The sequence below is a fragment of the Pantherophis guttatus genome, chromosome 9 (genome assembly GCF_059756535.1).
Source record: "Pantherophis guttatus breed Tessera chromosome 9, ASM5975653v1, whole genome shotgun sequence".
Classification (NCBI taxonomy): Eukaryota; Metazoa; Chordata; class Lepidosauria; order Squamata; family Colubridae; genus Pantherophis; species Pantherophis guttatus.
The window spans coordinates 17,058,182-17,074,172 of NC_142071.1; the positions used below are offsets into that span (position 1 = coordinate 17,058,182).

The window sequence follows — 15,991 nt, forward strand, 5'->3', positions numbered from 1 at the left end:
GCGTGCATAAAGATAAGTAAAGATAAGTAGAACCCACCTGTTCCTTACATATGAAATAAATCTATGTTTTTCTTTTGCTCATCTGCTTGACTGCAACTGCTAAAATACTTTTGCTAATGATTCAACTACCCATGTTCAATGCCTTCCATTTCTATGCTACCATTGGCTCTGGCATTCACCTGTATCGTATCAAAGTTCTAATTAATCCAGCATCTTATTGTTATTATTATTTAGACTTCTATACCACTTCATAGTGCTTTACAGCCCCCTCTAAGCGGTTTACAAAGTTAGCATATAGCATATTGCATATTGCATTAGCATTAGCATATTGCCCCCAACAATCTGGGTCCTCATTTTACCCACCTTGGAAGGATGGAAGGCTGAATCAACCTTGAGCCAGTGAGATTTGATCTGCTGACCTGCTGAACTAGCAGTCAGCTGAAGTACTGCACTCTAACCACTGCGCCACCTCTCATATCCTAAATGGCTGGTCCCAGGTTCTTCCAAGAAGCCAGACTGTTCTCCCACTGTTGTAACCCTCTACTCCAAGTAGCATATATTTCACATATGATTAGCAATGAGCGATTGATAAATGCAAGAAGGAGAAAGTGAATTCTTTCCATTTTGAGAAGGCCTGGGGATAATATAGAGCAGGGATCCCCAACCCCCAGTCTGTGGATTGGCACCGGGCCGCAGCATGCCAGAAACCAGGCCACACAAACAAGCGAAGTCTCATCCGCAGGTTGCAGGCAGCACACAAAACCACACCCCCTCCGGTCCACAGAAAAACCATTGAACCGGTCCCTGGTGCTCAAAAGATTGGGGGCCACTGATATTCAGAATCCAAGCAACTCCTGTGATCTTGTATTATTTAAACATGTTCTGATGAAGTTTAAAACTAACCAGAAGGATAGCAATTCCTTACACATATCTGAAGTGGGAAAAGAAAGGACAGATGGCAATTTTCTCAATTGGATATTACAAGTGTTTCTATTTTAGATGTTCTCTAATGTTGAAAATAAGCAAGCAAAACAAGTGTGAGATGTTTTCCTCTTATAACATTTTTAACACATGCACACACCCGCACAAGCAAGTTCTTGCCAAAGTGGGGTGAAAAAATAATTGAAGAATGATCTCAATTAGCAGAAGCATTTAACAAAGCCCTCCCCCAAAAGGAGAATCTGTTTTCCAAATTTGGCCCGGGGCCGGGGGCAACCACCTATTCATGTTGCTGATTTTGTATTCTAATTTATTAAACATCTTAAACTTCATATAGCTAATATCTACGCCAATTGGAAAGAGAGAGAGAGAGAGAGAAAGCTGTTCTTTTTGTTATTTCTGTTACTGCAGCCTGTTCTTGCAGGTGCTTCATTTTGACTTGCCAGGATTTGGTGGGTTGTTTCTTTTTTTTAGCTAATCCTGAGTGCTAAATTAGCACATATTTTAGTGCCATTAAATTGTGCTTGTTTGTTTCTTCAACCAGGTGAGCTAACAACTGGGCAGGAAAAGACATAAATTTATACTGTAAATAACTTCCCTTATTAAAGAGAGAGAAAAGGCGAGGGGCGAAGCTTTGATTCACATTAGAAATCCTGCGATTTTCCAGCCAGACTCCCAAAAGATCACAATCCCAGATTTAGAGGGAGAAAAGGCGATGACGTCACGCCGTACGGGCGAAGGCGATTGGTGAAAAACCGCTTCTCCTCTGAACCAATCCGTAGGCAGACGGGCGACTGGAGGTGCGCTCGCGCTCTCTCCGTCTGCCTCTCCGCGAGGCTTCGGGTTGCCCCGAGCAACCGCCAATCCGATCCGATAGTGAAAAAGCAAGATCAACGCTTATTGGCTCTCCCGGGAAATATCTCGTTCAAAGCTTTCCCAGGATTGGTTAAGATTGCCCGCTTTCGGAAGGCAAGGAGTTTGGGGGTAGGTCCGGTCACGCGTGGAAGGCCTCTGCTTGCTTATTTTTATTATTTTATTTTTATTGATATTATTTCTGTCTCGTGGCTGGATCCTTAATTTAAAAAAAAAGTTTTTAGTTGCTTTAAGGCAGGCAGGAATTCCACCGGGAAAGCTTTGACCAAGATGGTCTTTGCCTGCCAGATTTACAATGTTGATTCTTTCAACCTTTTCTTTTAATCCTGTTTGTGCCCTGGGGGCCACTTTGACTGATTCGGGTAGGGGAAGAGAGGGGGAATTGGAAGTATTTCCCCTTTAATGGCCATGATTAAAAGCAGGAAGAGGCACCGATTTAAAACATACAGCGTTGGATACAGCAGATCAGCCAGCTGTCTTTTGGTGCACCATGTTGTGTGAATGCAACCCTTGTTTAGTCTTAGGTTGTACAGTATATTGTGCAGATTCAGCAGATTTATTTGGGAATCATGCATAAGATAACATAATGTAAGAATACAGCCATTGAGCTGCTTTTTCCTCAGATTTGTAGAGCTGGGCTGCAAAAATCCACATGAACAGACTCTTTGCTGCCATCTAAGAATGATCAGATTTTTGCAACAGGCAATCTCCACTTACAACCATTCATTTAGTGACTGTTTAAAATTGAGTGATTGAAAAAAAGCGATTTATGACTGTTTTTCACACTTCTGACCATTGAAGCATCCTCATGGTTACATGATCAAAATTCAGATGCTTAACAATTGGGATGTATTTATGATGATTGGCAGTGTCCCAGGGTCACGTGGTCACCTTTTGCACTTTCTGACAAGCAAAATCAATGGGGAAGCCAGATTCACTTAGCCCTGTTACTCACTTAATAACTGCAAGGATTCACTTAACTGGCAAGAATGGTCGTAAAATGGGACAAAACTCACTTTACTGTCTTGCTTAGCAACAGAGATTTTGGCCTCAGTTGTGATAGTAAATTGATGATTGCCTGTACTTCCTTTTCTTCCTGTCTTTCAACCATGATGTGTTACCTGGTTTTGATTAACCTTGTTTCACAGGCCTGGGAGAATTTTATGCATGTGACCCACCTATGCAATCCAGTGCATCCTGGAGGAAGGGAAATACCAGTAGTAGCACAGCACCTAAATAAATGGAGCAACAAAGAAGAATGGCATCTATTGGTTTATTTTCCTCCATGGTTGCCATACAGCTTGGAAAACAGAGGAGTGTTGGTGCAGATGGAGAAAGAAGTAACAATTCAAACACATTAAATAAACATAACAGTGGTTCATGAAGCTTCCTTTAACTTTTCTTGATCTTTCAGAGAAAAGGATGACTGGTACAATACTTGGAGTTGGGCCTGGAGTATTCATCTTGGCAGTGGTCTGGGTCTTGACTTTACTGCTGTGCATGTTGTTATCCAGAGCTGCTGGACTTGCTAGGTGAGATCTCTATTACTAGCAAAATAAATGGAGGGGATGCTGCTCTTCAAAATAATTTCAGGCAAGGCTTAAGAAAGCAGATTTTTGTGCAAATGCTGGAGATTCTTAACCTGAATTGTTTTAACATTATATAATACAAATGAGATGTTAACAAAGAGACTTTTCATGGTGATGAACGCTGGTAACCTGAGCAGCAATGAGGTGATTTTTTTTTATTAGATCATTCAACTCTCTGGAGTGTTAGCTCTGTAAATTTCCTAATGTTGATCCATGATCATGTTTACCTGTCAGGGCAGTAGCTCTTAGATATGCAGAGTATGATCCAGTCTCCAGGAAGCCTCCCCAGCATTTCTTCTGCTCATTCACCAGGTTCTGTTTCTTTCCACCGTTAAACATAATTTCTGCGCTCTTAAATTGGCTGTAGCAAAATGCTGCGATGAAAGACTGCCTGGCCCTAACAAGGACATTTTACACAGCCTGCCTCGGTGCAGTTGCAGGTTTCTGGACCAGTGGAATGGTCCCACTTGATCATGTTAACTATTGATCTGCTAACCTGTGTACAAAGGTGATACAATCCTTTCAACAGAATCATTTCTCTTATTGGGCACCTGCTGTTTCTCATTAATGCTCCCGTTGTCCTCTGTGAATTTTCTTAATTGTATCTGGCATTGTTTCTTTGTATTAGTGTCACATGTAAAGCTTTCTTTGAAGTAGCAAAGCTTTTATACAATTTGAAACGTCTTCGCTCTGTGCTATAGCTATATAGCAAACTCCACTTTCTATTTTTCCCCTCTTTCTGATTTGCTAGTGAACTGTTCTCTGAATATCTGGAGTGGCTATTTCAATGAGAGTATAGAGCCTGTAATAAGCAGTTCAATAATAGGTCAATTTTTCTCAAGTGAATGGAGCATTCTTACATTGCTTATGCATATTTAGCATTTCAGTAACAGAGCCAAACTAGAGCTGTTTATGGTTGCTGTAAGTATTTCATAGTATACAAGGTTAGGAAGTAGTTGAATTAACGACTTCTTGTAATGCTGAAGGTGACTATTAAACTTTAAAGAACCACGGTGTTCCTTTTTTAAAAGCAGAAGTTTAATGTACATCACTTTAATATTGTTTGGATGAAAGCATAAGAAATGTTTGAAAATTTTTTGCACTTCGTTGTCAAAAAATAATGTGATTTTGCAGGAGAGATTATTAAAAGGTACTCTGAAAAGTTGCATGAAATGAAAATTGACAGATATGTTACTTAATATAAGACATAACAATTCATTTTCTAGATTATCCTGACATAAAGACAGATCCTCCCCAGATCAATTCAGAGTTGTGAATTTCAGTAATTAAACTGATTAGAAGCATAAATATGAGAATGTGTAATTAAATGTTAAATTGTCATTTTATAACCTGATGCCAGGCACTTCCTGTGCCTTCTTCCTTTTCCCTTCCTGGACTTGATGGCCCTCGTTCTTAGGGTTCACAGAAGATGTTATGTTCTGGCTGGAAGGGGAAAAAAGGGAAACCCCAGAGTTTACCTTCTTTTCATCAACAGAAGTAAAGACATACAGGAATTCCTCGATTTACAATCTTTCATTTAGTGACCCAAATTCCAACACCTCTTGAAAAAAGGTGAATTATGTCTAGTTTTCAAACTTATTACCGTTGCAGCATCCCCATGATTACGCGATCAAAATGTGAGTGTTTGGCAACTGTCATATATTTATAAACGGTTGCACTGTTCTGGGATCATGTGATCACCATTGTAACCTTCCAAGCTGGCTTCCAAGAAGCAAAGTCAATGGGGGAAGCCAGATTCATTTAATAACCTCATGATTCACTTATCAATTGCAGTGATTCACTTAACTGCATCAAAAAGGTCATATCATGGAACAAAATTCACTTAACAACTGCCTTGCTTAACAGTAGAAATTTTGAGCTCAGTTGTTGTAGGTCAAGGACTACCTGTACATCTAATATTTGGCTTATGAGCAAGAACTAATGTAGATTATATACAAGTAAGAGATGCTAGCATTCAAATATTGTGATGATTTCTGCATTAACTTTCTATTTCTTTAGGTTTTCAGTCATTCTCGTTTTCTTTGCTGCTGTGATCATCACTTTAACCTTGTTGCTTTTTCCTCGAGCCGGCAAGTTTCCCGCACCAGTTATAGAAATCAAGGTAAAAGCATCTGCAAATCAACGTGTTCTGTCTCAGCTGTTGATGAAACCAAGGCAAACGCCGTCTTTGAGCTGATTGAGCACATGGGCTAAGTATAGTCTCAATGAAATGCATCACCCCAAGCAGAGAGTTAATTGCCTGTTTCTCAATTGTGGCCAGAACAAGGGAAGCATTGCTGGAAGTGATGACAGTAAGAACCAGAGTTAGAATGCTAGTGCTGCCCCAAGTTATTAGAAGCTCTGGGCTGGCTTGGCAGTTGGGTATCAAAGACTCCAACTAAGAGTGGGTGGATACTTTGGATCAGATTGAATTTATGGCAGGCTAAGGGCTCAAGGATAGGATTCTATTTTGAAGCAAGTATCTGGCACTAAAGGGAAATGAAACAGCCTCTCATAATGAGTTATTTGAGCATAATCAAAAATACTCAAAGTAACTTCTTTTGCTTGCCTGAAAATCTAGACGTCTGACGTTAAAAGTGAAGGTTGTTTATCAAGTTTAACTGAAAGACCAAGCTGCTTGTTTTAGTTGTTTGAATTCCCGTTCTGTGATCAGAAGCAGGCACTAGAGGACTCCCATTGATTATAAAGACTTGCCAAATGAATTTTGCATTTGTGAAGCTTGTGCTGTGTCTTATCTAAAGAAATCAAAAAGGCAATAAGAGAATATGGGCAACAGGAAAATGAAATTAAAATCTGAAACTAAATGGCTCTTTATCCCCAGGCATGAAAAAAATCAGCTATAAAAACTAAGTATTTAAACTGGAAACAGAAGTCTCAAAAATAATGCTTGCTCACCTTATTAGGTGAGAGGAAATGCTTTTACACTAAGGTTTGTTTGCAAAGGGAACGTGCTTCCATGTTGTATTATTCATAGAATTTTTTTCCCCATTAGACACAGAGTGCCTTGCTTTTCTAGGAGTCCGTTGCATCTTAAAAAGGAAAGTTCAGTTATAACTGCTTGTTAAACTTTTGGAGATACTGTCTCATTTATGCTTCAGCTCTTTTCTTGTTTTGATGAAAAAATTCTTCAACAGGCCACACAATTACATTTGCATTCTGAAGCTTTGATTTGGATTCATACAATTTCCTGCTTCCTGTCTCCTGAAATTCTATTCTGCTGCTTATAAATCTGTTGCGGGTCAGACTAATAACGACTAATGACTGTGTTGCCTTTACTTACTAATAGTTGGCACTCAATATAAAAATTTCATTAGCCATTATGGCTGCTGTTTATTATTAGGGTCAGCCAAAATAGGTTTTGCTTGAACTTCTTTAAAGCCTGTGCTATAATTTGCAGCAAGTTATGAAAATTACCCTTCATGAATTCTTTTTTTTCATCGCTCAATCCAGTGCTGTTCTTTTTATGGGACTCTCCCATATCTGCCACTACTTAATGACTTGCCTCTCATAGTTTCAGACAACTAATCCTACAATTAAATAGGGAAATGGATGCTTTATTATAGTTTTTCTAAAAAAGAAAAAATTTTTCACACTGAAAAGTTCTTAACTGTCTGAGCTTCAGATTTTTTTAAAAAAATACTATTTTTTAAATCTAGAAATAAGATCCATCATCTTTTGCAAAAAATAAAAAGTTCCATAATTAATGGCAGTAAAGATGTGAACTTTGAGCACTGATAATGTTACCTAGTCAGAGAGTGAAACATCCACAAGTAAACCACCAAACTCAGAGAGACATTAAGGATATCACGATAACCTTAATTGTGATGAACACAACTTGTCTTCTTTGATCTCAGGAGCTGGTTCTTATTCCTCTACGTGCAGATCCTTGGCTTCTGCTTTTACCTTATTAGAGTGCATCCTAACCCCCTCCCCATCTTTTCTTTGGTACCATGTATAGTTCTACCTTTTAACTTTTACTAACGTAGCTGATGCTTCCAGCAGATTTCACCAATAATCAAATATTCCTTTAGGCTTTTACCTGCTGCTAGATTAACCCTCCAAAACAGTCTGAATTTTTATTAAGAGCTGTGTGTGTGTCTGTCTCAGATCAACTTTAGAGGCAATTGATTCCTTTTTCCCATAGATTTCCCAGACTTAATTCTTTAAATTCTATACTCATTCTGAAGCTCTTCTGTCCTTCTCTCCTTGATGATGAGAGTGTTGTGCTTCTTGCAGGGCTCCTTCCTGCCCACGTTCCTGCCCAGTTCTGCCATCAGCACACTTGTGTAACACAGACCGTTGCCTTAGCTGGAGTTACATTCTGAAGGATTTTTTATCCAGCACCTCAATTTGAGGGACAGCCAATGCAGCCCTTCTCCACAAGGGAGGTCAATGTCATTTCTGAAGGAAAAGCATCTGTGAAAGTTCCATGTATCACTTTAGTTTTGTTTAGATTGTTCCATGTTTCCTAAATCTAATTCAGTGTAGCAGTGGCAAACAATAAACACCTATCAAGTCTGGTAGATTTTTTTGATATTTGAGACAGGGCAATCACTATTGAGTGTTAGATAAAGTTCAAGATGCAAGTGGAATCCCTGGTTTGGCTAGAAACAAGAATAAATCTACCCTTCATGCATCTCCTTGATTTTCAGAACCAGGAATAGCAATGGAAAGAGGGTACCAGAATATGTGGGTTGAGAGAGAGGGCAGTATTATAGAAGAATCATTTGGGATATCTTTAGAGTTAATTTCAGCAGGAGGTTAAGCACAATAGAATATCGATAATGCCTGCACAGAGTTTTCAGCACCCACAATGTGCTAATCGACTAATTAAAAAGTAAAGCTTGTGGAATGAGCAAACACATCACCCACAGGAGGTTTGTCCTGTAGCCAGGAGAGGTCAAACTTGCATTAATCTTGTTTTGTGAAACTTGCCTTCACTCAACACAGAGGATCATGTAGGCCCAGAAGCTGAAAAGTTGATTTTTGCATTGCTTCTCTCTTTGCTGGGGTAAAGACAAATTGGATCATACACTGTACGTTTCATACTCGAAGCATGAATTGGCGTGTTTGTATGTCTTTTTGTGTGCAATCAAAAGTTTTTAATTCCTTTTATCCCCCTCTGCCCTGGTTTGTAAATACATCATAAGGGGATGAATGGTTAAGAAATATAAAATATAAATTATATATTTTAGATAGGTTGTCCATAGTTACTGTCTAAGTTCTGAGTGACCAGGCCAGGCCACATGGAGTGAAACAGATGCCTCTATTCAAGCCTATATTGGAGTCTGAAATTATTTTCACCTTGGATGTTTCCTTGGTTTCTTTATTCATTTCTGCGTATTTGTTCTTTTTTCTTTCTAACTCAATAGAAAGTTGGAAAGAAATTATATAAAGGAACTCCAAATTCCACCTATTAGGAGCTTAACCTTCCCCCAAACCTATGAAACTGCATTTAATATTAGGAGGCCAAGGAAAACGTCATTGGGAAACTGGAGCCAGGAGAGGTCCTGCTTGCACAGGGGTGGGCAACTATGAAAATTTTACAATCTGTGGACTTCAACTCCTAGATTTCCTGCTGGCTCAGGAATTCTGGGAGTTGAAGTCCACGGGTCACAAAGTTGCCATCATTGTCCATCTTTGTGTTTGCGGGTTCCTGGTAGGATATGATCAGCTAGAGTGAGAAGAGAATGCAGGTTTAATAGGTTTTTGACCATATCTTGCAGTGCTCTTCTATTCGTAGTGCTTCTCTATTTTGCTTATTTATGTGCTGCATTTCAGTTGTGTTTTAGTAAGTACAGTAGTGGCCAAAATTGTAGAAACCTTTTGGGAAAAGTGTATTTTTGAGGTTTGATAATATCACTAATAACATCACTTTTTTTTTTTTTTTTTTTTTTTTTTTTGGAGTTTCAAGATATTCCACTGCTAGAATGGCCTGGGAATAGCCCAGATCTTAACCCAATTGAAAATCTATGGAGTCGACTAAAGAAACTTGTTAGTCAGAAGCGACCCAGCAATAAAACTCAGTTAATAGAAGCCATCATTCAATCTTGGTTTCACATTATAACAGCTGCAGAACTAAAAGACTTGGTTCACTCCATGGGAAGACGCTGTAAGGCCGTAATTCATGCTAAAGTTTACCCAACTATTAACTTGACATGGTGATAATTTTTGTATATTTCATTTTTTCTATGTGTTTCACTTTTCTTCTTTATACTGTAACTGCTATTCTAATAGCAAATCATTCATAAGTTATTGCATTACATTCTTGATTAAATTATCTTTCCATTGATATATAATGTTATGGTACTATTCCAAAAAAAAAGTGGTGTTATTAGCTAGTTTTAGAAAATAAACTTTTCCCAAAAGGTTTCCACAATTTTGGCCACTACTGTAATTTGAAAAAAAAAATACAATTAGTAAAATCAAAGCAATGCAAAAATAAATATATAAATAAAATCACTCTATTATTTTTTTAAAAATACTAGTGACTACAAGTAGATTTAGGCACCAAGGATTTAAAAGTTTGGGAGAATAAACCCGCACACACACCCATCAGAAAAGCTAGTGCAAGTATGTATCAAGCAAGCCTCCCTAAAGAAGTGATTGTGGAAGTGAAGGGGCCACAAAGGAATCAGAATAGAGCTGGAAGGGACCTTGGAGGTCTTCTAGTCCTCCTAGTCAAGCAGGAGACCCTATACCGTTTCAGATAAGTGACTGTCTAGTCTCTTAAAAACCTCCAGTGATGGAGCACCCACAATTCCTGAAGGCAGCTCCTGTTCCACTGGTTAATTGTCCTCACTGTTAGGAAGTTTCTCCTTAATTCCAGGTTGCTTCTCTCCTTGGTTAGTTTCCACCCATTGTTTCTTGTCCTGCCCTCTGGTGCGTTGGAGGATAAATTGAACCCTCCCCCCCCCTCTTTTTGGCATCCTCTCAAATACTGGAATACTGTTAACCCTTAGTCCTTCTTTTCTCTAGACTAGCCAAACCCAAATCCTGCAACTGTTCTTTATGTTTTAGTCTCCAGACCTTTAATCATCTTAGTTGCTCTTCTTTGCATTTTTTTTCAAATGAAACAGCCCTGCTCAGTCCCCAACCAACTCATCTCAGTTGTCAAGAAAATATGCAGGGAGCTTTAGCACCTGCCAAGACTGATGCAACACATTTCAGTTTAATGACATCTAATGCTGAAGAGATCTCCAGCCACAATTGTGACTTAACGGTGTTATATTCTCAGGTTGTAGACACCTTCTTCATTGGCCGTTTCATCCTGCTCTTCGTTTTAACTGTGGTTTTCCTGGGATGTATGTTTTTGCTTCTGACTCACCACCTTCTGCAACCTGTGTATGCCAAACCGTTGAGATCCAGCACTTAGAATAATCAGCTGTGAGTCCTTGATGATACTTTAGCCCCAAGAACATTTCCCATTCCGGTGACTGAAGACACAAGATTCAGTTCAATGAATCAAAAAGTATTGTTCACAAATACAGAATTTGTATAATACAGTATCTTGAGTTTCCTTCAAGATACGAGAAGTTTCAGATACAGTAAATGAGTACAACCAAATGCATCGTGAATATTAAGTTTGTTTTTTCCCCTTTGTGTTCTAATTTTGGTTAATTGAAAATGTATTTGTATGAAGATGTGTTTGTATAAAAGTTCAGAAAATGCTGATTCAATCCCATAAAACATGTGTTGCAGTATTGGTAACTGCCCATTTACCAGAACACTGTATTAAACAAATAAAAATGCATTCGCATGAAATGATGGAACGTCAATCTGGTTTGTAATCAGATTGTTTTCCTCCAGGCTCTGTATGGTGAAACTTCGCTTGTGAATTTCTTTTTAGTACTTTCTGTATTTATTGGATTTAATTTAATGGATCCCCCAGGGCTTATTTATTGTCTACTCCGCCTGTGTAATACAGGTGAGAGATGCTAATGAATCCCTTTGAGAAGCCTCTTGGCCAAATTGTTCCAGGAGGACAAAACTGAAACAGATCATTTTTCTTCACCAACAGATGATCAGTGTTGCTAAATCACAGTTGAGCAACCAATATCATATATTTGTTCCGATGGTTACATCTAACGGATTTGTTTGGCAGAGATAATGTTCAGCTCTATGTCTGCCCTGATACACAAAGAAGAAAGTAGTGCCTTAACAGTGATGTCAGATAATATCCATACTTTTTGTTGGATGCAGTGTTTCTCAACCTTGGCAGTTTTTAAGATGTGTGGACTTCAACACAGATTTGGCTGGGGAATTCTGGGAGTTGAAGTCCACGCATCTCGAAGCTGCCAAGGTTGAGAAACATTGCTCTACTGGATTCTGGATTTCATATGTTAATATGCCTTGCATGAATGCATTTCTAAAATTCTATTCACGTTAATTGCAATTATTCTCCATGAATGAGATGTCCAGGACTTTATATAGTCTAATGTTATCCATATGCGTTGGACCAATTCTCATAATCCCTAACCAGCATAAGCCACTTGGTATTAAAGACGTAACTGATTGAAATCAGTAGGCTGAGGCATAACTGAATTTTAACATTAAATTAAATATTAAAATTAAATATTTTGCCTTCCCACTAAAAATACTCAAAGTTAGCTAATATTATAATATGGAAAATAGTTGCATAATAACTGGCAAGGGGAAAAATACCCTGTATTTATCAGACTACAACCTGTGTCACATAATTTTAGAGTCCTGATCATAAGCATAAGGTTTCTAGATCTGCTCAAGTATAGAATGTAGAAGCCAAACGTAGCAAATTCTACATTATTATTTGACTTGTTTATGTTATTATGATGTTTAATTGATTTTGTGGATCAATACTTATCATAAATGTTTGTAACTGTTGAGTTATGATTAGGATTATATATCAGGAGTCATTGAGACATTAGATGGTACACAAATGGAATGAAATTAAATGAATAACAATAGTTACATCATGAATCTGCAAAATTGTGGAATTAGATCAGCCTTAATGGTGGCTCAGTGTTCATGGTACTGTCTCTATAGGTTTGTTATCATTGTATGCCACTGACTGCATGACATTTTTGCTCTATGTATTTTTAAGGATATTTCAGGCAATTCCAGTGTCCATCTTGGTGGTATTAATCATGGAATGATTTTAACATGGCGTAAAGCAAACAAACTCGAAATGGAGAAAAGACCTCATCTACCTTTCTTCCCTTAATAAAGAGGTATGGGAGACGGTCAAGGGCTCCCTCTAACAAGATTATAGATAAGATTTCCTAACTTCATTAGAAACTTGCCCTGGGAATGAATAATAATAATAATAATAAAAACCTGAAAGGATAATTTTAAAATAGCTGAACCTTCTTTTTAACAAGAGAAATAAGTGGGAAAGTAATTGGCCAACGAAGGAATACTTAAAAACCCAGCAGGGATAGCTTCCTGAAATAGATTAGTGGTGCTTCCATATCACATATTAATTGGCATCAGATGACTTGGAAAGCCATAAAAACCCAAGTGGGGAGAGGCGTCGTCAAGGCATCACAAATTCCGGAGATCTTGGTTCTTCTAATTTCATTTTTAACAATATTTTTACAGACTAACATGGCAGTGTTCTTACAAAACTGCTTCCATTTCTACAGAGTAAAGTTTTTAAAACTAGCTGTTTGATGTTCCAAGCTGTAATGTTGCATTTTTTAAGATTTATTTTTCTGCTTTTCCCATTTAAGGATAATCTCTCTGCATGCTCTATTGAAGTGAATCACTTCTTGTAATCTGCTTCCCCATCTTTGAACTCTTTTCCTTTCTGATGTTATATCTAATGTTTTAAATACTCTAATGACTATTAACTTGCTGATTTGATTGGCTTATATGCTACAAGCCTCAGATATTTGGAGGGGATGAATTCCTTATAATTGCTTATTGTTTGATTGTTCTATATACTGTTAAGTCTCAAGTATTATTTAATCAATTGTATTGATTACAATTACTCAGTAATAATAAATATCACTTATTTAATTATATTTATTTGTATCCTGCCTTTATTATTTTTGCAAATTACCTAATGGCTAAAGCAGGTATTGAACTCGCAGCCTCCTGCTTTCTAGCCTGGTGCCTTAACCGCTAGACTAGACCAAACTGACTCTCAATTATGCTTTCAATATTGAACTTTTGGAATGCATCAACCTGTATAATGATCTATAATATTATGGTCCCAATGGCACTGAAGGACTGGACACTGGACATTGGACAGTGTCCAACCTGCATAATATTAGGATTAAAAAACATAAAGGGAGCATGATTTTTCTATGATGTTTGAAGAGACAATGTTCTGACCCAGCTCCCAAACACTACAAACCCTCTGTAGTTAAATAAATATTCCCTTTATTGTGAGCACCAGCAGCCCCGGCAAAAAGTCTCTCTCTCTCTCTTCTCACAGCAGGCTAACAAGCCTGTCCGGCAGGGAGATGAATAGTTGTCTGCCACACCTTTTCATCTCCACCCCTGTCTTTTGTCCTGAAAGTTAGGGTCAGGCTTCGCTAGCAGCGGTGACTCTTCCATTCCAAGGATCGGTCCATAGATTTCTACTACTCTCCTCTCCTCTGCCTTCTATGCATCCGTGCGTCAGGCACTGGACTCAGCTGTTCCTCCTCTTCCTCATCAGCCATCTCCAGACCTGGAGGCTGATGGACGGCCCAGGCTCTGTCTCTGCCTCTATCACTATCTCTGACAGCTCCATTCTCTGTCGGTCGGCAGCCGACAGGCCACAACAGACAACTTCATTCAGGCCTAGGTCTATATGTGGCTGAACTACATTCATTCATCCTGAAACAATGGCAGGAACAAGAGCAAAAGATGACTGTGTAGATAGAAGCTATCTTTGACTCAGTGGGTGTTAATTTGGTTTCCACATTTGAAAAAAGCTGGCTGGGACAACACCAAGGAATTGGGAAGATGTCAGACACAACTGAATGGCTGACAATAGTGATGATGACACTCTATTCCAGAGGTCTTCAAACTTGGCAGCTTTAGGACTTGTGGACTTCAACTGGCTGGAGAATTCTGGGAGTTGAAGTCCACAAGTCTTAAAGCTGCCAAGTTTGAAGACCTCTGCTCTATTCAGGGCTTGATGTTAGCAATAGCACTTAGGCTTATATACCGCTTCATAGCGCTTATAGCCCTCTCTAAGGGGTTTACAGAGTCAGCATGGTGCCCCCAACAATTTACGTTCTCATTTTATCGATCTCAGAAGGATGGAAGGCTGAGTCAGCTTTGAGCCGGTCAGAATCAAACTCCTGGCAATGAGCAGTGAGTTAGCCTGCAATATTGCATTCTAACCACTGTGCCATCATGGCCCATGGTTAGGATGGGCACCTGTGATGGGGGTCCTTTTCACACACTTTGCCACTGTCTGAGGTCAATGCAAAGAGTAGGACAGGCCGCCAACCTTTTGGGCACCAGGGACTGGTTCAATGGAGAGAGGTTTTTTCTGCGGACCGGAGGTGGCATGGTTTCGCGTGCTGCCTGCATCCTGCAGATGGAGGTTTGCTTGTTTGCGTGGACCAGTTTCTGCCATGCTGCAGACAAGGGCTGGTCAGGAGACCGGGGGTTGGAGACCCCTGGAGTAGCACATTTCTGTATCTCTAATTTCTTTTGTCCTTTTTGGTTAAGTGTTTACCCTAACCAGGAATTCTCACTGATGGGGGAAGAGATAATACTGATGGGAAATCTCATCTCATTGACCTATTCACAAGACCTCCATGGAAAACATACTCTTGCCGTCTTTCTAGCCTAAGGATGCTAAAGTTGGTAGCTCAGCTCTTTCCTTTCCCTGTTTGTTTGAACAGCGTATACTGCTGGTCTGAGCCCTGAGAGGCTTAATTAAATGTGTTAATTCTGCAGCCTCCTGCTGCAATTTGTCAAGTAGCTCTGTTTTAAGTCTCACAACCCTATGGTCCGAGAAAGCGTGTCTGGGGAGACAGACATGCTCCATTGATTTCTGAAGATTTCCAGGGTAATATCCTGAAAGGTTTGCTTTTATTTTCTCAGCACAGGACTGCCCCCCTTGCTACATAAAGCACTGCTGGGGATTCCTTGATCAGGGTAGCATATAAAACATTCTCTGGTACAACTGGAAATGTGTTTCATTCTCAGTCTGGGTCCAGAAGCCCTTGGGCCAAGCTCAAATCTTGTGGACAAGGCACCTTGACAGTAGTTTTGCCCAGCATTTTTGACTTGCTGGATGACCCTTTCAGATACTAATCTGATCTATCTCTGCATTGCTCTTTTCAATATTTACCTTGACAAAGTACAGATAGTCCTGAATTTACAACAGTTTGTTTATTCAAAGTTACAACGGCACTGAAAAAAGTGACTTATGACCAGTGGTGAAATCTAAAATTTGTTACTACCGGTTCTGTGGGCGTGGCTTGGTGGGAGGAGGGTAATGTGATGGTGGGCGTGGCCAACTTTTTTTTTAAAACTTTTAAAAGCATTTTTTCTACAACCTCTTTGACCAAAGCGGTTGTTAAAAAATGCTTTTAAAAGCCTCTGCTGATCAGGCAACTCAGCTGGGATCATCAAAGCCT

At 39.2% G+C, this 15,991-nt stretch overlaps 1 protein-coding gene across 2 annotated transcripts; it reads left to right on the top strand.

Moving 5' to 3' along the window:
* The first annotated feature begins 1,732 nt into the window (after positions 1-1,732).
* TMEM218 (transmembrane protein 218) lies at positions 1,733-13,426 on the top strand. 2 transcript variants are annotated; one of them, XM_034436987.2, is made up of 4 exons: positions 1,733-1,923; positions 3,227-3,344; positions 5,421-5,523; positions 10,660-13,426. In XM_034436987.2, exons 2-4 carry the CDS (start codon positions 3,235-3,237, stop codon positions 10,795-10,797), a joined length of 351 nt encoding a protein of 116 aa, XP_034292878.1. In that variant the 5' UTR covers positions 1,733-1,923; positions 3,227-3,234; the 3' UTR covers positions 10,798-13,426. The 2 variants fall into 2 exon arrangements, with proteins under 2 accessions (XP_034292878.1, XP_034292877.1); XM_034436986.3 differs by lacking the exon at positions 1,733-1,923 and adding an exon at positions 1,946-2,174.
* Positions 13,427-15,991: the final 2,565 nt, after the last annotated feature.